The sequence below is a fragment of the Capricornis sumatraensis genome, chromosome 11, assembly GCF_032405125.1.
Source record: "Capricornis sumatraensis isolate serow.1 chromosome 11, serow.2, whole genome shotgun sequence".
Taxonomy (NCBI): Eukaryota; Metazoa; Chordata; class Mammalia; order Artiodactyla; family Bovidae; genus Capricornis; species Capricornis sumatraensis.
The window spans coordinates 64,142,076-64,166,502 of NC_091079.1; the positions used below are offsets into that span (position 1 = coordinate 64,142,076).

The window sequence follows — 24,427 nt, forward strand, 5'->3', positions numbered from 1 at the left end:
CAGAGACAAAGCTCTTTCACATTTCAGTGGCCTGACTTATGTAGGCCCAGAATATTGTTCCTTCCCTATGTGTTTCTGAGAAACTCCCAAGCATAGCTCACCATGGATAGCACATCAACCAGAAGGCCTTTCCTGAGTTCCATCCCACGCTCAGGCCATCTTCCTGCCCTCTGGGCAAACTCCCTATTGTGGATTTGTTACATGGATGAGAAACACTGTATTAATAATTAATGCCCCTGGCTTTCAGCCCAACTGTACTACTAGGCCTTCTTGGCAGTAGGCTGTCTTATATGCCTCTGTATCTAATATCATTTATTTATCTACAAGTGAATTCTTTCTTAGCTCTCGGTCAGGCACTGTGCCATATTTGGCAATGAAAACCTAGGTTATAGAAGTATCCTGGAGACACAAACAGGTAAGTGGGAATAAATCCCCAGCTCCACAAACAATACAACAATATAGGTGACGTCATAGAAGCAGGTTATGTCTGGCGTATGGAAGGCTGTTAGATATTTGCTTCGTGAACAAGCAAGTTCTTATTTCCCATGGGAGAACAATCAGAGCGCCAAATATTAAAAACCAATAATCATGTGTATCTTGCTAGATAATATCCAACTTGCTCATTAGAAGCTGAAAGTACAAGTATTAATTCAAGTTTCTAAAAAAACAAAAGAGGCCCACACAATTCATTAGTGCTTTGAAAAACATTTTGGAAAGCCTAAGTTATCACTTGAACAACAATAATGAAAGAGCCAGTCTAATACATTGATAATAATGTTGTTATATCTCAAGTCCTAATTCCAAACAAAACATGAACCATCAACCCGGAAAGTTTTATGAAGTAAATCTAAGTCATGAATATTAATATATACTTTAAAAAAATATAACCATAACCTTAGTAGCTATGAAAGAAACAGTGTTCCTGGTAAAAGATTCTCTGCTCTTTCTTACTGTTTAATACATATTTGAAGGTGATAAGATCTTTCCTTTTTTCTTTTTTCTCAGCCTCTTCTTCTTGGTACATTGTTCTTACTCTCCCCCCAACAAATAAGCAACATTATTTTAAATACTGCTTAAGAAATATACTGGAGAAAGCAATGGCACCCCACTCCAGTACTCTTGCCTGGAAAATCCCATGGACGGAGGAGCCTGGTAGGCTACAGTCCGTGGGGTCGCTAAGAGTCGGACATGACTGAGCGACTTCCCTTTCACTTTTCACTTTCATGCATTGGAGAAGGAAATGGCAACCCACTCCAGTGTTCTTGCCTGGAGAATCCCAGGGGTGGCAGAGCCTGGTGGGCTGCCGTCTATGGGGTCGCACAGAGTCGGACACAACTGAAGCGACTTAGCAGCAGCAGCAGCAGCAAGAAATATACATCACTACTAAATATCTATTAATTCAAGAATCATTTCTTGAGACTCCAGGTGCCAAAATAAGGAATAAAGAACAACCTGCCACTGTCCACTGGGGACAGGCAGACTCAGAAGGATAAGCATCATTATACGATACAGAGGTTATGATCACATGACACCTCTAAAGAAGATGCTGTGTGATCTCTTGGAATTAAGCATAACATGTAATAAACCTGGACTGGACCTCAAACTGGCCAGCCTCAAATCTGCTGCCAAGCACTGTAGTAGGACACTGAGAAAAAAGGTGGAAAAAAAAGGCAAGGTTCTGTCTCCAGGAGCTCTAAATAAGGGAGAAATAGACACCATCAAATCTGATTCAGGAGCAGATTGTGGTGAGTGCTATAAAAAGAGCTCAACGCTGTGTGCTCCGGGAGATGGGGAGAGGGGAGAAGGAGCAGAAGGGGAGGAATCCAGAAGGCAGGCCGGGGAGGCAGGCTCTGAAGCAGGCTTTCAAGGCAGATGAGGGTTGTAACCGGGGATGCTAACATGACACAGTAGAGATGAACTGTCCTTGTCAGATCCAAAACTACTGTCCTTCCCATACCTCAAAGGCTAGGAAAGGGAACTAGGCGTGTATATGAGGAGAGAACAGACTTGCGTTCCTATCTGTGATGTGGGTATGGCTGGAAAGAGGGGAGGGGAGGCAGGAAGGTGTATGAATGCCTTCCCCCCAACTCCCACAAATGCTTTTGCACGAATGCGCGCACACACACACCCACACTACATCCTTAGATCAGAGATTCTGTGAAACCCAGATTTAAGTCTTGCTCAATAATGGAGAAGGAAATGACAACCCACTCCAGTATTCTTGCCTGGAGAATCCCATGGACAGAGAAGCCTGGTGGGCTACAGTTCCTGGGGTCGCAAAGAGTCGGACATGACTGATCGACTAACCCTTTCACTACAGTAGACAGAGGATGGGCCAGAAGAGAGAATTAAGCCACTCTGGAGATCCACCTTCCTCGCTGCAAGACTGCCACCTTGGTAAACAGGTCCGGAGGGCCTTGACACAGTATTTCTCCTTACTCCACAATACACCACCTCTTCTTTTTGCCAAAAGCTACTTTTCTCCTGAGCATCTAAATCTGGCTCCAACTTAAAAAGAAAAAAACAAAAAACAAACTGAGCCTTTACTAACATTACCAATGTTGAGTATATTCTCTTCACCTGATTCTAGGCATTCCTTAGTTCAGCATATTTACCAGCCACATTAATTATCAGCATCCTGGTTCAGTAGAGGTGACTCTGGAGGAAGCTTTGTTTTTAGAAGTGAAAAGCAGAACACAAAAATGGTTAAAATCTGAGGGAGAACAGTCTTGCAGCTACTGGAGAGTGCACACGGCCTGAGGAAGTGGGGAATGCCAGCTCACCGGTGGTGTGTCTTGGATCTGAGTCCACTTGTGACCGCTTGTCTATTATGGCCTTCCACCACTCTCTGGTGTCCTAAAAAGTCTGATAATTACATACAAGACTCCCTAAGGCACCACCTTTTGAAATTTCTTCCAGGAATAAAGTCAGGGCTCATGACTTTGAATCTGGTATCAGTCTTCCCCTCTTACCCTCGCCTCCTGAGCTCAAATCTAAGTGTACTTGGCATGCACCTTAAGTGCTCAAATATACCTCGAGTTGCAGTGACTAAGTTGCTACCCATTCCTAAACCCACGGGTCTCCTCTGTGGCTTAGTATGTGCTCATCACTTCAGATTGGTTCCTGCATGCAGAGGGTGTGACCTGGCTGAAACCTTGCCATAAGAAAACCATGCAAGCATTCATCCACACATCACACCAAACTGAACCCTCACAGTTGGAGCTAAAACATGTTTTCACTAGAAACTGTGGAAGGACAAAAATACGTAACCCCATGGGAAACCATGGTCTTGAGTAACTGATAATTCTGGCTGCATGGATTACAGACTTCTCAACTTGGCTCCTATTTGGATGGTCTTCCTATGTCCCCTAAGGATGCCTTTTGCAAACACCCTTTTTCTTTTCAAATGTCACTTATTTCCTAACAGCGTGCTTTTAAACATGCCCTCCGACAACTTAGCTAATAATTTCCAAACCACTTTGACACCTTCATCTTAGTATACTCTTATTATTCACTAAATAAACAGGCCAATTTCTACGCTGACCTATTTTCAGTCAATATTTGGAATGAGACCAGGAAAAGGTAAGTGAAGCTGAAGGTATGAAGGGCCGGTCAGACTGCCCCTCAGGAGAAACATTTCAATACTGCGAACTTTCTGTATGTAAAGCATAACCCTCTCTTTCCAAAGTTCCTACTATTAATTGGACGTTTCATCACTTTATATCAGTGGAATGAAAACACCAGAATGCCTAGAGGAAAATAAACGTCTCCCAACCTGGCTTACAGAGTTAGCTTGCGTATGACGTTAAAGCTGATGAGGCTAAGAGAAATATGAGCTAGTATTTACCTAGCTCTTGTGTTCCAAGCACTGTTCTGAGGGTTTTATTTGTACCAACTTAAGCCTTACAAACACTGAGAGATAAGCACTATTATTATTCCCATTTTATAGATAAGCTCTTCAAGATACGGTCATTAATAACTTGCTCTAAATTATACAGTTAATAAATGTGAGACCTGGGATCTGCACTTATACTCTTAACATTATGCTATTCCAGCCCCCAAAAGTCTAATGTTTATCCCAGAGCAGAGTTTTTATAATTTGGCCATGGATTGGCTGGGGGGAAAGGGCCAGATTGATTCTCCAAAATCATATCAAATTGGGGAGGTAAGTGCCTATACATTTTTTCTGTATACAGTCATATATAGTCTTCAATGTCCATCAGAATCGCAGAGGGGTTTGAAGGCCTCCAAAAGTTCAGAACACCTTATCTTCTTGACAATCTCTCCTGTTTCAATGGATGCTGACTAATCGGGTTCCTGCACATGAAACAGTAGGGTTAAAGGACATTTAACATGTTCAGACTATTTATCTTCTAGTGAATAGATCATCTATAACTCCATTTTATATATAACACGTTTTTAAGTGGAATATACTTCAGTCAACAGATACAATAACTGATAGATGTATTTACAAGGCAGCCCATAAAAGTGCAAAGTCGTTCGCGAGGTGACTGCAGTCCAGTGGACACAGCACGGGGGAGACTGCTGTCAGCCTCTGCAAGCTCACCCTCTTGCCTGCAGTGCTCCTTTCCCTGTCGCCCTCTCTCAGCACTGCAGCCTCGGTCCCTCTTCCCTGCATACAAAGAGGCCATCACACTGGTCCATGCTTCTGCCCAGCATGCTGCCTTGAGACTTTTTGCTGGATAACAAAACTCTGCTACCAAGTCTTAACAGAAAGACTTCCCTGACTGGTTGAAATCAGAGGCTCGCATGCATGTTTTGCCCACTGGATTGTGAGGTCAGAGTCAGCCACATTGCCTAAACATCTCTGTATGCCCAGAACCCAGGCCAGCACTTTATACTGAGGATGCTCAACTGCATTCTCTTTTGAAATGAATGGAAACTCACCAGTGTGTGTAATAGATGGTTCTAGACGACAGTGCTCCAGAAGAGCAGCTTGAGACACTGGGAACACACTGCTGTCTGGAGCTTGGCTCATTCCTTGGTACATGGTGGGTGTGCAAAAATAGGCACGAAGACTTGGGAAGCAGGAACATGTCCTTCTCAATTTTTAAGCTATTATTGGCAACACCCACAGCCTCGTACAAGATCTTAGGAGCCTAGGGCAGCAAGTTATGGGGAAGCTGGCACCTTTTGAAATCTAGCTCATGATACCTCTTTCAATCCTCTTTCTAATTCTTCATTTGAGCCCAAGATTTTATTCAGTTTACCTATTCTGTTGCAATGGCCATGGAACCAGTGACCAAAGTATGCTTGCTGGTGCCTTGCCCCCTCCACCCTGGCTCCTCTCCATCAGTCACCATCTGCCTTCTCACCATGCTGATTTCCATTCAAACTGGTCCTGGACTAGCCCTGGTACAGTTCTCAGAAGCAAACACTGTCAAGGAGTTTTGTTTGTTTTGTTTTTAATCGGGGAAAAAAAAAGGACAAATTCTGAGAAGCAATGAGAAATGACATCTACAGAAAAGACCTAATGCAAATGAGGATTTGCTATTTCAACTTACACTTGAAAGATTTAAAAATACCTATGACAATGTCACAAAGAATTAGACTTGTTCCTTGTCCATCTGACCTAAACTTCCATTTTGGTTTCTCAAATAGCTGTTACTAACCCTAACATGGAAAGCTCATATTATAGGGGAGATGTATGTCCTGGCTCTTTTTTACTCTTATTTATAATTTCCCTTGATTTTTACAATCTGTTTTCCATATGTTTATAGGTAGCAAGTTATCCTCCAGGTTAAAATGTTCATGCAGAAATACCAATGCTTCAGCATCAAAACGACTGTACAAGTCCTTGCCTCTTATTTTTCTTTTTATCCCCCTTCTTCTGAAAGCTATTATTCAAAAGTTAGGAATGTCGTCTGTGGTGACTATTCAAGGGCATGGCCCTTTTCATATAAAAGAGGACACGGGAAAGTCAAGTAAACTATAAGCGCCTGAAGAAGAGTCATGACATTTTAGATGTTGGGCAATAATAAGTGCTGGAGAAGGTGTGGAGAAAAAGGAACACTCCTACCCTGTTGTTGGGAATGTAAATTGGTACATCCACCATGGAGAACAGAATGGAGGTTCCTTAAAAAACTAAAAATAGTGATACCATATAATCTAGCCATCCTACTCCTGGACAAATATCCTGAGAAAACCATATTTTGAAAAGATAAATGCACCCCAGTATTCACTGCAGCATTACCAACAGTTGCTAAGACATGGAATCTGTGTTCACTGACAGATGAATGGATAAAGAAGATGTGGTATATACACACCGTGGACTCAGCCATAAAAAGAATAAAATAATGCCATCTGCAGCAACATGGATGGACCTAGAGATGATCGTACTAAGTGACGTAAGCCAGAAAGAGAAAGACAAGTGTCATATGATACCGCTTATATGTGGAATCTAAAAAATGCTAAAAATGAACTTACTTACAAAACAGAAACAGACTCACAGATGTAGAAAACAAACTTATGGTTACCAAACAGGAAAGTGTGGAGGGATAAATTAGGAGAGTGGGATTCAAATATATACACTACTATACACAACATAGAGCATCAATAAGGACCTACTGCATAGCACAGGGAACTATACTCAATATCTTGTAATAACCTATAATGAAAGAGAATGTAAAAAAAACTGTACACTTCTATATGGGGAAGGACATGGCAACACACTCCACAATTCTTGCCTGGGAAATCCCATGGACAGAGAAGCCTGATGGGCTACAGTCCATGGGGTCACAAAGAGTTGGCTATGACTTAGTGAGTAAACAACAGCAACGATACTTATATATATGTCTAACCGAATCACTTTGCTCTTTATATGAAACTAACACAACACTGTAAATCAACTATCTATATTTCAATAAAAAATGTTTGTTTCCTCTCCAATGTTTTATTATAAAAAAAATCATACAGAAAAGAAGACTGAATTTTACAGTGAATACCTACAGCACCTAGATTTTTCCATTTAGTTTTTACTATTCTCTTTTTTTATTTTATTTTTTTAAATTATGAAAGTATGATAACACATTTACAGGAGACTTGGAAGATACAGAACAAGGTTACATATAGTTCCACTATATAGATCACAATTATTTTTTAAGTAATAAATTAAGATTTTTAGTTGGAATTCCAATATCAAACTCTCAAAAATTAATAGCAAGGATATACAGAGAAGCAGAAGAATATAACAGACCTGAAAAGCACTGTAAATGAATTCTACATGAAGTGTTATGCAATTTTCACACAACAGTATAAATAAATTTTTTTTTAATAAAATGTTTCCTTTCTTCAAGAAAGAAACTGGATAAGAATTTAGGCAGGCATACTTCAAAGCTGCCCTTCCCCGCTCCAGTCAGTTTCCCTGAAATATTTTCACACACTCTTCAATTTGTCCTGCAGAACAATCACACAGCGTTTGTTAAGTACTGCACACGCGTGGTATTGGGTACAACAGCCTGGCTCCTGTCCCCTGTCTTTCCTATTCGGTTGTATCAATGCAGACACACTCCATCCTACCACCAGGTACAACATTTCTGTTGGACTCCACAAGACAAATCTCTCCTTTACCTTCTCCTTTGGAGCTCAAGGTCAAGGTTTTCAGCAACTTGGTTTAAAGTTTCCCATATTTCAGTTCTTCATATTTCTTAGGGAGCTGCCAATCACGGCAAATGACTGCTGAAAATAATCTTTGGCAGGGGCTTTGTTTTTTTCTCTTATGAAGTTTTAAAGACTCCTTTCTCATGGATAGAGATTCTCAACTCAGAGGCAAAGGAAAAATCTTAGCTAGGAATTAAAATCCTTTTAACACAATGGCACCCTACTCCAGTACTCTTGCCTGGAAAATCTCATGGCTGGAGGAGCCTGGAAGGCTGCAGTCCATGGGGTCATTGGGTGTCAGACATGGCTGAGCGACTTCACTTTCACTTTTCACTTTCACGCATGGGAGAAGGAAATGGCAACCCATGCCAGTGTTCTTGCCTGGAGAATCCCAGGGACGGGGGAGCCTGGTGGGCTGCCGTCTATGGGGTCGCACAGAGTCGGACAAGACTGAAGTGACTTAGCAGCAACACAGGGAAATATACTCACAGCTAGCCCTGTCTTCACCACTGCAGACACACAACGTCACTTTACAACCATTATCTATTTTCTGGGTGAGAGAGGAAAACTCTACACAGTGAAACACTTATGTGTTAGTCCATCTACAGTCAAAGCTGTGGGTGAAAATAACCTGAAATCCTTGCCATAGATTTATCTGCGTGACTGCACATGCCTGCTGCATAGCCCATCCCTCCCCATCATCCTTTCATTAACATTTTGTTTTTCTGGTATAATTCCTCTGTGTTATATATTATACTCAAGTTTGGTTTAGGATCATTTCAGGCCATGTCAAAACTTTACATCATGGTTGACCTTCTAAACGTCAAGTCTGTGTCTCTTCTCTGCTTCTTCTCTTTGTCATACTTCTGGTTTGCATTATCCCTCATCCAAATTACTGCAATAAGCCCCTTAGCTATCGTCCCTGCCTTCAATCTCTCTGCATTAGTGACCAACCTTCACTACTCAAAGATTTCTACAACACAAGTCTGATCAAGTTTATCTCTGTCCTTCAGCAGCTCCCCATCACAGACAGAATAAATATTATGCCTTGGCTGATCATTTCTCAGCAAACCACACCCTGAACTCTACCTGCCCTTTTTCTTCCCCTGCCACCTTCCCATGAGTCATGTAAAAAAACACACGTCGAAAAACCCTAATCGTTGCCAGAACCTCTATGCCATGGTCTTTCTTGTCTCTGGGGTTTGCACATATTCTCATTTCTACCTGGAATTCTCCTTCCCATTTTTTTTTTTTTTTTCTGTCTATTGAACCTCTACTCACACTTTCAGGTTAAACTCAAATGTCACTGTCCCATTGAAGCTGCCTGATATGACCTTCCCAGTGGCCAGATGTATTCCACCCTGTTTTTCAACAGTACTTTCCATAAACCAATTTTATCACTTCAAACACTGCATTATAATTATTTCCTGGCTTTTACTTCACTGTATAGGAATTTCTTTTAAGAGCAGGAGTTATTTAATTATCCTATTTTCAGGGCATAAAAGAAGGTGTGATACATAGCTGGTTCTTAATCATTTGTGGAAGACATGAAATTACTGTGGCATCCTAAACACTGCAGTTGGAAGCCTATGAATAAGAGTCTCAGACTATCTCACATAGAGAGAGATATTCAGGATTATCCTGGGGGAATGCAGATGGTTTCCTAAACACTGAAACTGTGAAACACACTGAATACGATAATGACCTTTACTCTTTTCCATGTTTAATACATTCGTAGTTTTTAATACAAGACAAGCTCATTAAGGACAAGAACCGGAAACAGCTTGCTCAGCCCAAAAGTTCAGATGCTCCAATGGCATCTTCCTAAACAGACCTGCCTGGAGAGTGCTTTGCCTATAGTTCACTTTCCAAGGTTGAGTCTTTATTCCCTGAATGGTAGTTATTTGGGGACATATCCTCTCAACTAGGTTATAAGCTCCTTCACGTGAGGCAGGGTCTAAACATCTTTGTTCCTAGAATGATGTCTTGTACACAATAGATATTCACTAATTACCTGGAGAATGATTTGGAAAACATTAATTCAGGAACCACTGAATCAAATCATTAGATTTTGAAAATGATAACTTTTGAAGGCTTCCCATCTTAAACTAAAAAGCTTTGCTTTGCAAAACTAACAGTATTAAACTCTTCATAGCAAGCACATGTTGGTAAGTACAGTTGAGTGCAAAATGCCAGAGGAGGACAACTTAGGTGTCTAAGAGTTGCACTATCTCCACCTGGGAACCCAGCACTATAAACTACTTTACCTGGTGTCTGGAGGCTGACAATACCTGAGTTATCTCCCCAACAACTGCCTTACACTTGAGAGACTGTGAATATGGTACAATAAGGTGAATTGAAATCAAATTATTGGAACAAAGTTCTTAGTGTGAGACATGAACTCCAAGATCATGGTTTCATCGATAACTGATAGCCCAGCGCATCTTTGTCAGGTTCGGTTTTCAAGTGTTCAGTTTTGACAGCACTCGGACATTAAGAAATTGCAAGGACAAGTAGATTTGATAAAAGGTCAAAATTAAGGAGTCTGGGCATATTTAGAAACCTTGGCAGAAGCTCAAATAAGGGGTCCCCAGAAAGGCGATCATCAGTGTTTAGAACTACTTCTCACATTAATTTATAGAGAGAAATTTCTGAAGAGGCGCCATGGGAGACTCAACAATTTCAAGGGATCAGAACATTAGAGGGAAATTAAAGCACAAAGGTGCTTTAAAAGTGTCTTCTTTGCTCATATCTGTGCACCTCCTCAGTGTGGACTTTCTAGATAGTAAGAGGGGACCAAGGTGGTCTCCATCTCAGCTCTCTTAAAGCACATAATCCAACAGTGCTATGTGGTACATGATGAGGGCCAAGAAGGAGCTATACTTTGGTTCCAGTGTGCTCTCTGCTTTCTCTAAGGTCACCAATTCCACTGAAATATTTTGGTCCTTTTATTTTTCATGGGTTGGGTTGGGAAGGAGGGATGTTGATATCAAGCGAAAGGTAATGTGGGGCTCAGATTTAAACCTATCAAGATATTTGGCCATAACAAGTGAAAATAAATGGAAGTGGCTTTCAGAAGTGATGCCATTCTATCTAGATAAAGATCCTAGAAGTGTCTGTGGGCTAAGAAGAGGAAATGAAGAGACAAGAGGAAAAGACACTGGATATTTCTGGGACTGAAATATCCAGAAGTCTGGGACTTCTCCTGGAATGGAGCGAGGCAAAAGTTCTAGCAGGGAGAGAGGCTTCTCGTCAACAGAGTCCCATAAAGGTCTCCCTTGGTGGTTCTCAGCCAAGACTGCATTAGTACCTCTGGGGAGATTTTGGAAAAACCTCACGGACTTGAGGTGCTCCCCTAGAGAGTCTGATTTAATTAGTCTGGCCTAGGGACTATTTTGAAAATCTGCCTGAGCAATTAAGTATGGCGGGAGTTGAGAACCACTGGGTTAGATAAATAAAGAGGATATTGGGGTGGGAGAGAGGAAATAGAGTAAATCATTTTCCACTTTTTTCCCTCAGAATTAAGCAGAGTTTCCAGAAAGTGTCACATAAACACAGATGGTTCTTGAGATGGCGTGTGATTTGATAGCACAGGGATAAGCCTTCTTTGCATATATATATACATATATGTATGTCACATATCGTTACATATACATACACCTGCTCTGCTCTGCTAAGTCATTCATTCATGTTCAACCCTTTGTGACCCCATGAACCATAGCCTGCCAGGTTCCCCTGTTCATAGAATTTTTTGGCAAAAATACTGTAATGGGTTGCTGTACCTTCTTCCAGGGGATCTTCCCAACCCAGGGATTGAATTCACATCTCCTACACTGGCAGGCAGGTTCTTCACCACTAGCGCCACCTGGGAAGCCCATATATACATACATATGTATATATTTACAAGTATCTATTTTAATAAATATTAGAAAAATGTAACCAGCATATCATTTGAGAATTCATGTTTTTAATGCTTAGGATGAGGCTAAGATAAGGTACTGAAGTGCAGAAGGTAAACACATTTAAGCGCACAATCTGTAAATTCTAGAACAAGTGGATATGGCAAAAACTTCTGACAGAGGTGAGCTTCCCTGATGGCTCCCATGGTAAAGCATCTGCCTGCAATGCGGGAAGGTCCCCTGGAGAAGGAAATGGCAATCCACTCCAGCAGTCTTGCCTGGAAAATCCCATGGATGGAGGAGCCTGACAGGCTACAGTCCGTGGGGTCACAAAGAGTTGGACATGACTGGGAGACTTCACTTTCACTTTCTGACAGAGGTATGCAAACAACTGGAGTTTGAAGAACAGCAAACTCAAGTGGCCCAGAACCTGTGAAATCTTTCTCACCAGCCTTCACTGGTCTACACTGTCTCCCTTGGCCTAGCGGTGCAGACCGCACAAAGCCTCCCTCTCCTGGCTCTTCTCACCTGGATGCTCGTCCCTCATCCCAAGTATTCAGATACTTCCAAACTGGGCACAGACTCAAATCGGCCTCTTCCAGCCTCGCAGTCACGATCCGGTTACTGATGTTAAAGCCTGGAACTTAACTTGTCTCCTTTTTCAGATTTAAATCTGAGCTACAACCTAACTTAGGGTGCCTTAGCACAATAGGGCGGAAAACCAATGCTCACCAGGCGTCCCAGCCCCGCAAGCACAAAAGTGAAACCTAAGCGACCCAAATCCAGGTTATGCAAACGCAAAGGAGGGGGTTGAGGGGACGAAAGGAAAACTCCAAAGCGAGCAAACAAAACCCGCCTGCAGAAAAGGCTCCGACTCGCGAACATTTCCCTCTGTATTTGCCGTTCTCAGGGCATGATGCAACCTAAGGTTGCCCAATTTATATTTGAACATTTTTCCCAGCGAGCTTCAAAACCTCCCAACTCCATAAAATGACGTTTTAAAAGTTCAAGTCTGCAGCCCAAGAAGCCTGCACGACAGGCCGGATTACTCGACGGTCACCTAAGCCCAAGGAACTGGGCTGAGTCTCAAAGGTAGATGAGGGAGGGGCGCCAAGGCAGGCAGCTCGGAACCTAACAGCCACGTCTGTACCTTTCCCCTACCAGCCTCAGTCCACTGCATTAGCTACTGCCAGGGGCAACCGTCTGCGCTTCACCTTTCCCCTGCTCTGCTTCTTGAGCCCTGCTCCTCTCCCCGCTCCAAAGGGCGCTCAGAGTGGCAAAACGGGAAAACCAAAACCAAAAGAAAAAAAGTGCCCAGGTCTTTAGCCTTCCTTCTCCTCTTCCTGGTACCTCCCGCCCCCGCTTTCCACATCCTGGCGGCCTCCTGGTCACCCAGTCATCGGCTACACCTTGCACCACCCAATAAAATGGCAGGTAGCAACAGGCGAGGCCTCCAACCCCGCGAGCCTCCCAGCCCGGGCAAGCCTCCCGGGGTCTCCGACGGTACCCCCAAACCCAAATCGCCCGTCTACTCTCCAAGTCTCCAATCCACGGTCCCGCGGAGCCTCCTGATCGCTCTCCCGGGACCATTTCTGTCGCCAGCGGAGGAGCAGGTGGCCGCGTAACAGGTGCCAGGCGAGAGGGCCCGGGCGGTGGCGCCGCCGCCCAGATGGGGGCTGCGCTGGGCACCGGGAGGACCCGGGTAGGAGCGCCGGAGGAGGCCACGTCGGGGGGACAGGAGCGGGGGTACCGCGCAGAGGGAGACAGCGCTCGGGGGGGTCAGGATGCGGCCGCCCGTCCTCGCCACCCAGGACGCGACCCTCGCCCAGGTTGCCCCACTTACAATCTCCAGGCACACGAAGGCGCCCGAGTAGGTCCGCAGGATGTCGGGGCCGGCGGGCAGGGTGACCCGCGGCGCGGGGAAGGACATGGCGGGATTCGGAGGCGGCGGAACTGGTGCTCCGCCGGCCGACATGCTGCCGCTGCTGCGTCTCCGCGAGCCGCCGCCTCCCTCCGCCCGCCTCCGCCTCCCGGGCTCCCGCCGCCGCCGCCGCCGCCGCTCGGGCCCGCCGGGTCCTGGCGCGCCGCTCGGGAGGGAGGGGGCGTGGCCGCGCTGTCCCCGGCCACGCCGGGCCCCGCCCCGTCACGTGGGCCCAGGTGAGCGCGCCTCCGCCACGGCGCCCGGGGGTCACGTGCACAGGTGCGGCGGCCACCTGGCCCGATTCTTCCTGCGCCCGCTCTGCCGGTCCTCTGTGCCACCCAGCGGCCAGCGCTCCTGGCTCCACTTCCCTACTCTTTATTTTTCCCCCTTAGTCTCCCTCCCCGTAGTTTCCACGTTTTCCTTCACCTGTCCTCCCAGCTTCCTTATCCCACTTTCCTCAATGTAACTACAAGTCAGGTCTTGGAGCTGTGACTCAAGGTAAAATCAAGGTCATCAGTCACACCTTAAAAGGGGAGTGGATCAATTTTAAATGAGACTCTTGTGGGATTTTAAAAACACCACTAGGACATGGTCGCCTGGTGGAGTCAGATGGGTCAGTGCCAACATCTATTGGCAGTGGATGTCGGGCAGGGAACCGGCTGCTTTGCATGCCAGTGGTGTGCTCATCTGTGGAATGGGGTTGAGGTGATCTGCTCTATATGGGTGTCTGAATTACATGATACAACATGAGAATAGTAAACCCCAAGTAGGTGCTCTTTAAATGGTAGCTGGTAGGAGGATGGCTATTTTTCTAATTTTTACATAGGCACACATCACACTGCTCTGTAGACATGAAATTGCATGTTATATTTTCCACATAAAGCTTTACTTATTGGTTTCAGCTGACTGAAACTTATGAATTGCTGTTTTTAAAAAAGTATTCATTTATTTATTTGGCTGCACCAGGTCCCAGTTAGGGCACCCGGGATCTTTCCTGCATCATGCAGGAACTTTCCTTGTTTTGCAGGAACTCAGTAGTTGCCCCAGGAGGTCTTATTTGCTGCAGAGTCATGTGGGATCTTAGTTCCTCCACCAGGGATCAAACCTAGGCCCCCTGTGTTACAAGGTGGCTTCTTAAACACTGGAGCACCAGAGAAGACCCTGTTATTTTCTTTTAAACACTTAGAAGGTTTTTTTTTTTTTTTAAACATTCTATGTATGGCTTGGATTCCCTGCCCCAATTTACCCCCATTTTATATTTGGTCTTAATGTCAATATTTTATAAGTAAAACAAATGAGAGGAGATAAATTTTCTCAAAGATCAGCTGAAGATAAGCAAAGCTACACACAGCAACATACAAACACATGTTGAGCAGCCTGAAAAAGTATTAGGCAAGATCATCAGACACTAATTGAATACTAATCTTGTCTGTCAGGTTTAGCCTTTGAGGAACCATGTTTACTTGTATGCATTGGTCATCAGATTTTAGTCATTCTATCTCTTTATTATACTAATAAGCGAAACTCATAGGTGTGGTGGCAGCATCAGAGTAGAAACCATAAAACAGGGTGTGAGTGAAACCTTTTGTGTAGATCTTTTATCTTCCCACCTCTTCATGTCATCTCCTCCTGATACTTAGTGTGTGGCATTTATCTAATAGGAAATTTCATTGGTTTGATCAATGAACCTCCTTTAAATTTTCTACCCGCTTTGAGTTTTCAGGCTCAGACAGTCAGGGAATGATCTTTCACGACTGTTTTATTTTATGTACTGCCAAACAGCTCTCAGTAAACACTTCAAGTGTGTCCAAAAGGAAGACCTCTTCAAATTATTCATCATGAGGATGTGCAGCTATAGTGATGGACCCCCAAAATTTCAATAAATAAGCTTAAAGTTGGAAAAGACTCTGATGTTGGGAAAGATTGAGGGCAGGAGGAGAAGGCATTATTGACTCAATGGACATGAGTTTAAGCAAACCCCAGGAGATGGTGAAAAATAGGGAAACCTGGAGTGCTGCAGCCCATGGCGTTGCAAAGAGTCGGACACAAACTCTGAGTGACTGAACAACAACAAAGCATAATGACCTTGAAGTTTTAGTGACTTAGAAGAGTCTTAATTGTGCTTGTTTAAAATTACCACCAAGGGGAAAACTTCATTGTGTCCCTTCTAGCACCTTCCTTGCTGATCCATGCATCCCCTACCATCCTAGACTATACCTGCTTTCTTCCTGCTTCCACAATGACAAGCAGAGTAAAAAATATATCATTGAGACCTCGTCTATTATTGTGACATATTATTTGTTAAAAAATGCGTTCCTCCCTAGAATGGTTTTCTTCCCTCATGACCACTACCATGATCTGTTTACTCTTGATGACACCAGTTTCCTTCTAATGAAGGCAGCAGCTCTGGAGTCAAAGAAAAGCACTCATCTTACCCCAGCCCCTCATCACTCTCTTCCTCCATACAGTTGACTGTGAGCTCTTCACAGCTTCACTTTTTTATTTTTCCGCATCCTATTTCCCTGGCTTACTGGTCCTCAACATGACCTTTACCTTGCTCACAGACTTCTTTTAGACCCCGTGTTTTGGAATGTTATCCTTCATATTCATGACATTTTCAACACTTTTTTGCCTTCCAATTTCTTGCTATCTTCAATGAGCTGAACCACACCTGAATCACACCTGGACCACCTTATTGCTTGGAATTTCACTCCTCTGTTTTCTTGAAGGTTGACATCTATCCATCTAAGTCTTCTTTGTTTCTTAGTCCACTGACCTCCAGCCTTTCACTCCCTCCTAATTCTCTCATTTCTGGCTTCCCTCTCCATCTCGTGCTTATGGGAAAGTATCTTGGAGATGCTTGTGCTCATCTCACATGTTGCCTCCCATTTTGTACTTTACCATAAATTTATCCACACTGCCACATATTCTGCTGTGTGAGTTCAACCCATCAGCTGCATCTGCTCTCAGATTCTACTCTTAAGACTTTTGTTTCCATTATTAATTCATGTTATCTAGTCAGGGATTCCGAGGTGTCAATTTCTTCCACTGCCCCTCCCCCTCTTCTGTCACTTATTATCTCATAGCTTCTTTCACTGTCTCTCAACTCTGTGCTTGGCACAAGTAGACAATATGTTCAAAGTATGAAAACAAATTTAAGCCATTGCAACCTTCCCTACTTTCTCCTGCTTTACAAGGAGTTTTAGGATCTCTAACCAGTAATACTTGTTTCACAGGAAACAGGGCCATCCATCTATCCAGTTATCCAAGATAAACAGCAGGGTTTGTTTCCCTTGGTAGTCACATATTTAACCAGTTGCAAGGTCTGGCAGTTCCACCGTCTTATTCTCTCTAATAGTCATCTTTCCCTCTCTTGCATTTTCTACACTGCTCTCAGAATCATATCTAAACACAAAATTGATTGCAGTCACACCTCTACTTAAAACTCCTTCAGGATTCTCTACTGTCTCAGGGTCCATTTGAAATACCCTAGAATGCATTCAAGGTTTTTCTGGGATGTAGCTTCTGACGCATTCTCTGCCCTCCACCAGTTTTGTTAATCCACCTACAGTTCCAGAAATTCTCTTGCCACCAGATCTTTACACATTTGCTTCCTTCTAGAGGAACAGCCTTTCTTCTTACTACTCCTCTACCCCATAACTATTTTCAGGATAGTTCCTTTGGGTCCTAAGAGCCAATTCATTATGGCAGCATTTCTCCGGCTATTGAAGATTGTGTAGGATCGCCTCCCATCTGTGTTTCCCTAACCTGTTGTGCTTACTGCACTTAAAACTCTTGTTTTCACTAAATGGATATTGCTTGTCTCATATTCCTTAGCTACTGTTATGAAACAGGATACAAAACATTGAAAAGTTCAGTGGAAGCACCAGGAGACAAGGCACCCATCTCTCACTTCTATCAAGAATAAGAAAGCTCAGGAATGAGGATTTGGAAAGAGTGACTTGGGGGATTCATGCTGGGAGCCACACTGCACTCTGTCCCTCCTCCATCGCCTCTCCAACCACGCAGGAAGTAGGTGAGCTTTATTCACATTACATAACAGGGGCTCAAGTAATATCAGCTGACCACGTGAACTCTGCATCTCTATTTCTCTGCTTCATAACCATTACTCTCCCCCCTATTTTCCTGTTCCAAAAGAAGCATTTCTATCTCTATCTCAGCTTTTCATTATTTCCCCTTTGTAGTTCATTTAGGGAATTAATCCATTAATTTTCTCTTCTTTCTCTTCAGTTTTCAGTTTCTACTTTACACTTGATCTTTCTCCATCTATGAAGATATCCAAGTTTCCCTCATCATCAAAACAGCAACGCTTGACTTCTGCCCCCAGAAGAATAACCAGGATTGGATTTACCTTCCTGGCTGCAACAGCTAAATACCGAACAAAATATGTGAAACACAGGTTTTCAGAGATTGCATATCAAGTCATGCAGAATAGTGAGCCCATAGAGATGGGAAAGAAATGACAGGAGTCCTGTAATTTTCTCAGCTTATTGACTTTCCAGCAAAGGGGAAGAAAGACACCAGTGAAGCACAGCTGTCTCTACTATCTTTATGAGTTGAGGTGGTACATCTGAGAATTTGAAGGGAGGGAGGTGCAGAGAGAACTCGAGTTCACAGAGCACTAAAGAGGAAAGAGTTTGCATACAGAAAATGCTTCGAAGGTCAGCAAAGGGTCCCCTTACAGCTTCAGAGAAATATTTATCAGCAAATAAAAGTAACTTATCTGAGCTGAAGGAAGAAGCATTCCAAAGGAGCAGAGGACTAATCTCAGGAACTCACACAGGGGCAGGAATAGGTCATGTGTCCACGATCCAGAGTGTAAATAGGCCTAATTAATGGCTCAGTGGCACAGAAGCTGCCTGTCAATGCAGGAGAAACAGGTTCTATCCCTGGGTTGGGAAGATCCCCTGGAGAAGAAAATGGCAACCCACTCCATTATCCTTGCCTGGAGAATCCCCTGGACAGAAGAGCCGACAGGCTACTGTCAGTGGGGTTGAAAGGAGTCAGACATGACTGCATGACTGAGCATGCATGGATAGAGTATTCTGATAAGCATTGCCTTAGTACTGGGGCAAAGTCAACCTTAGACGTCAGGCTGCTCTGGTCTTCTCTTACAAAGTTTTTTAAAAAGCCTCAAAATTCTCAGACCATTTTCAATTAGCTGAATCACAGACCAGGCAAAAATATTGAGGAATACAAAATGTCCAGTACCCAATAAGATAAGGTTCACAATGTCTGGCATCCAATTAAAAATTACCAGGCATGCAAAGAAGTAAAAAACTTGAATCATAATGAGGATAGCAATCAACCACAATCAACAGACCAAGAAATGATATAGATGACTGTATTGTAGAAAAAACATGGGCAGTTATTATAAATGTATTCCATATTTTAAAAAATATAGAGTGAGATTGAGTATGTCATGTAAAAAGGACCCAAGTTGAACCTCTAGACATGGTGTCAATGTCTGAGATGAAAAAAAAAGAAATTCTGAAGAGGATTAGCACTGGGTTAGACATAGAAGAAAATATCAGTTAAAATGAAGACAGAAAATAAAATGGAAACATATAGAGCAAAAAAAAAAAAGACTAAAACAGTGAACAACATAGTGAGTAGTGGGATATTTGCAAATGTTTTACTATACCTGTAATTACAGTTTCAGAAGGAGAAGAGAGAAAAAAATTTTATAGAAACAATAGCTGAAATTTTTCCAAATTTTAGCTAAACTATATCCACAGATCTAATTCATTCAGTGAACCTCAGGAATTAACAATATGAAAAAATCCACAGGAAAAACACATCTTATTCAAATTTCTTACAAACAATAATAAAATTTTCAAAGTAACCAGTAAAAAGACACATGACATACAGAGGAAACAAAGAATGCAACAAACCTCTCATTGGAAACAATGCAAGCGAGGAGTAGAGCAGCACTTACAAACTACTAGGAGGAAAAAGGAAAAACTGTCAACCTAACATTCTATTTGCAGAAAAATGCCTTTCAATAATATAATAAGCAATCAGAAGACAACCTGGGGGCTATGTTAATATCATACTAAATAGGTTTCAATGCCAAAATTTTTTACCAGAACTGTTATTTACCAGAGTGTTATTTAATAATGATAGAAGAGTCCGTTTATTATGAGGACTTAAAAACTCCTAGTATTTCTGCACTTAATAACAGAGTTTTGAAAATAAGTGATGCAAAAATAATAGAATCCAAGGAGAAATAGAGAAATCCACAATTAGAGTCAGCTATCTCATTACTCCTCTCTCAATAATAGATGGATACATTAAATTCTTGGAGAACAAAATGGCAATCCACTCCAGTATTCTTGCCTGGAGAATCCCATAGAAGCCTCATGGGCTCCATGGAGTTGCAAAAAGTCTGACACAACTGAGAGACTAACACACATATTAAATTCTAGGTAAACCACAAATTTCTCATGACTCTGATTACTCCAACCTCTGTGTCTTTGTTCATACTTCCAATTGCCCAGCCCCTGAAATAATCCCTCTACAACCTCTGAATCTATATTTTAAGGTTCTTCCTGAAAGTCACATCTTTCACAATGCCTTCAGTTCTTTTTTTGATCTAAATCATAAGGCTATTAAAAGCAAAAATGTCTTTTCAGGGTTCTAAATTGCAAGCAGCAGAAAATGAACCTGACTTCAACAGAAATGTAATTTACTACATTACACATGAAAAGACATGAGGTAGTTTATAGATTTGGCAGGACATTTGGGAAGCCAAGCTCAGAAACTGGATGGGAATAATGGTGGGTGGTTTCCCTGGTGGCTCAGATGGCAAAGAGTCCTCCTGCAATCCAGGAGACCAGTCCAGTCCCTGGGTTGGGCAGATCCCCTGGAGAAGGGCATGGCAACCCACTCCAGTATTCTTGCCTGGAGAATCCCATGGACTGAGGAGACAGTCAGGCTATGGTCCACAGGGTCACAAAGAGTTGAACATGACTAAAGTGACTTAGCATGCATGCACATGGCCCAAATTAAGCTACAAAACTAGTCTAATGAGGGGGCACTACTTGCAACTCCACCAATCACTGGAATCCATGACTTGGCACTGCTTACATTGGCAGAACTGGATCAAGGATTCTATATCAGCCCTAGTGCTGTTGATGCCTCTGTGATCCCTCAAAACTGAATGTCAGCCACTCTCACCACTTTGGAATAAACCTTTTAAAAAATATTTATTTATTTATTTATTGGCTGTGCTGGGTCTTTGTTGCTGGGTAGGGACTTTCTCTAGCTGCAGAGAGGGGGAACTACTCTCTTGTTGAGGTGCATGGGCTTCTTGCTGAGGTGGCTTCCCTTATTGTGAAGGGATGAGGCTTTCAGTAGTTGCAGTTTCCAGACTCTAAAGCACAGTAGTTGTGGCCCACGGATCTAGTTACTCTGCAGCATGTGTAATCTTCCAAGACCAGGAATGGAACTGGTGTCCCTTGCATTGCAAGGGGAATTCTTAGCCACTGGACCACTAGGGAAGTCCTGGAAAAAGTCTTCTTTTGTTTATGCTTCTTTGAGTTATTAGCTTCTCATTTGAACCTGGAAGGTGTATCTAATTTGCTAAACCTAGCACATTCATCTGCATTGTAGATGAAAGGAAATCTGAGAATGTGTCTTCTTTTAGCCCTCCACCATGGAAGTAAGATTTCTTTCTCACTATATCTTGTACTTTGGGAAACTGACTAAATAAGGAATTGGTCCCTCCACAGCACAGCCAAAAAGACCTTGATAAATGCTTTCTCTCTATATTGAGCATATGTAAGATAATAACAAAGAGTCTTCTAATGAGAGAAGCTGGGGAAAGTTAAGTGGCTTAATCATAAACCCGAATGATAAATAAAAGCTGGCTTGACCGAAGGGTAGAAAAGCATGTATGAGGACCTTCATTCAAGGAGGAGCTTGGTGTTCAGAAATGGAGTGAAATCAGTGGACTTTGAGATGAAGCCAGGGAGTTAGGTAAAGGTTTGGTTTCTTTCTAGAGCCTTCTACGTCATGTTTAAGACTATGACCTTTATCCTAATGACCCGATAAGCACAGTGCAAGGTTAGGGTGTGGGACTAGACTTATGAAACACAAGCTTTAAAACGATAACTCAGGTAAAGAATAAACTGACACTCAAGTGCTGAAACCATCCAACAATGAATGAGAGAGCAGTGGGGTGAGGGAGTAAAATTAGAAACTTCTGAGCAAAGAGACTTGCTTGTCTTGAACAAATCAATTAACTTTCCTGAGGCTCCCTCCTCATCCATAAAATGGAGGTTATTTTCCTGTATTTCTCCACCTTCTAGGTTATTGTGAGGTAAGATGAAATAGAAGATAAGATTTCGAATTGTAGAATGCTCACAAATATGATGTTCTGATAAATATTTAGTGAGTGCTCAATTATTTTGCTAAGTGTGGTGGAAGGTATACAAATTTATTAAACTTAGAAGAAACCATTTTAATTTTACATTTTACAGAATGTTTCTTATTATCATTAGTCCCTCGTCTCTATATTTTTAACTACACTTTTATAGGGAGGCAGAATTATTCTGCAGATTGGAAAATATACATGGGTCATTTATTGTAGTACCTATCACAAAGTAAGTACCTGATAAGTATTAAACATCATTAGTAATACATCATAGAAATTATTCTTGAAAAGGATGTGTGTGTGTGTGTTTATATACATATATGGGCTTCCTTTATGGCTCAGATGGTAAAGAACCTTCTTGCAATGCAGGAGTCCCAGGTTTGATCCCTGAGTTGGGAAGACTCCCTGGAGAAGGGAATGGCTATCCACTCCAGTATTATTGCCTGGAGAATTCCATGGACAGAGGGGCCTGGCAGGCTACAGTCATGGGGTTGTAAAGAGTCAGAGACACTACTGAGTGACTAACACTAACACTTAAAATGCCCACACACACATATATTTGATATTGGTTCTTCATTTTGATAATTGTTTAAAGTTATCCAATAGAAAATGACTTTACAATCCACAGAGAAAAGAATTGGTATTTATAAAGACAGAAAAGAGTGGTGTTGCCAATATTTTACAAAAAAAAATAAAAAACCAATAAAACCATTTTGGATAGCCAATTTTGCATTGAGTACCTCATCACACAGGAAAGGGAATGCAGTCTTTCCCCAGGTAATTTGTACCTTCAATGTTCTTCAAATATTAGACATAATCAGATCTGATTTTACTAAAAAATTATCCAATGATAGATATCAGCTGTTAAGCTAATTTTCCTCCAGTTACCACACATATGAAGGCATAGCCCTTTGAAAGCTCGTAGTAGAAATCAGTAGCTTGTGATTTCTAAGGAGACAAACAGATATACACAAAAATACATTTTTTGAAGTGAGAAAAAAATTGACAGAAAAGTTAGATAACATGACAAATATTTGGCATGTGTTGTACTTACTACCCAGCACGCATGACAGACATCAATGATAAATCAGCCCTCTTTCCCTTGGAACAGCTGGCACTCTGGGAAAAAAATACATCTTTTATTCTTGTTCTAGATGTTGATAAAAGGGTATTAATTTGCTAATAATCATTCTGGTAGGAGGATGAAATATACCAGAATGATTAGGAAATAGGTAGCCAAAGACCTTTTTTCTTTAAAAATATCCTTGAATTTCCATCTAACAGTGACTAATTGATGTGTTGATGAACTTATCTTTTACATTCCTAGAATCTCTCACATTCCAGGCTTATGTCAATGAGTTGATGTTGTTGTTTAGTCGTTAAGTTTTGTCCGACTCTTTGCGACCTCGAGGATTGCAACATGCCAAGCTTCCTTGTCCTTCACCATCTCCTGGAGTTTGTTCAAACTCATGTCCATTGAGTTGGTGATGCCATCCAACCATCTCATCCTCTGTTGTCCCCTTCTCCTCCTGCCTTCAATCTTTTCCTGCATCAGGGTCTTTTCCAATGCGTCAGTTCTTAAATGAGAAATAAGGATAAATGAGTCCAAGAATAGTCCCTTGCAGTCTAGCCTCCCAGAAAAGGATCTGACTGTCTGCAAACTGCCGGTAGCTTGCCGTGGCTCAGTTCTCCGGCTGAGCAAATCTAGTCAAAAGCAAGGCTTGGACTTCAACCTTTGGTTGAAGGACTGATGCTTTTCCAGGCATAAACCTTGATGTTGAAAGTCCTACTGCTAGTGTGGTGTATCATCTAACTGGAACTGTAAGGTCCGAATCCCAGCACCAAGGCAAATGGTAACCCGTGAGTCTGCAGAAGAAACCAGACGTGATCTAAACATCCCACATCTTGTGAATGCTAAACAGGTAGGATACAGTTGAAGTTCAGTTTCGGCCACACTACATCATGGAATCATACCAGGAAGAACCAGTACTTAAAAGTTAAAAATGTGTAAAAGCCAGTGCTCTCCATGCAGCTTACAAGCTCATGGTTTAGGGTCATCAAAGTCATGTATCTGGACTTGTTAAATGAATAAACAACTGGGAACCTATATATTTGCTACTAATTCTATATCTAATAGTTTTTCCTAGTGAATACTTTCTAGTTCATCTGTTTGTGGGGTACATGTGAGTAGAGAGGTATATACGTATACGTGTGTATATAACATTTGCTCTAGTATTTAAAGTGTTAAGTATACCTCTATGTAAATTTTTAAATTTGGCTTCTTTCCTTTTTAATATGAGATCAAACACTGAAGGTTTAAAAACTAAGAATATAGAAGGAAGAAAGAATTTCAGAAAAAAAAAAAAAGGGGTTTTGTTTGAAGTGAGGTAGAGATCAGTGTTCTGGCTTTAAATGCATCTTCCCTGTCCATGCCTAGGATCTGCCTTATAAAACCTTCTAATCTTCTTACATCAGTCTATTTCTGTAGTTTCACCCCCTACCCAGTTCTTTACAGATTCTTGCTTTGTTTGCTTTTCTAAGTTCTCATCTCAATAGCTCCTAGCCAAGATCCTGATTTCTCTCTACCTA

The 24,427-nt window shown here is 42.2% G+C and overlaps 1 protein-coding gene across 1 annotated transcript in view; it reads right to left on the bottom strand.

Annotated features, from left to right (window-relative positions):
- MAL2 (mal, T cell differentiation protein 2) overlaps positions 1–13,518 on the bottom strand; it is a 29,861-nt gene extending 16,343 nt beyond the window's left edge. The window contains exon 1 of the mRNA XM_068983762.1: positions 13,363–13,518. Coding sequence (XP_068839863.1) covers positions 13,363–13,494 — 132 coding nt within the window. The 5' untranslated portion in view covers positions 13,495–13,518. The remainder of the gene's footprint in view (positions 1–13,362) is intronic.
- Positions 13,519–24,427: the final 10,909 nt, after the last annotated feature.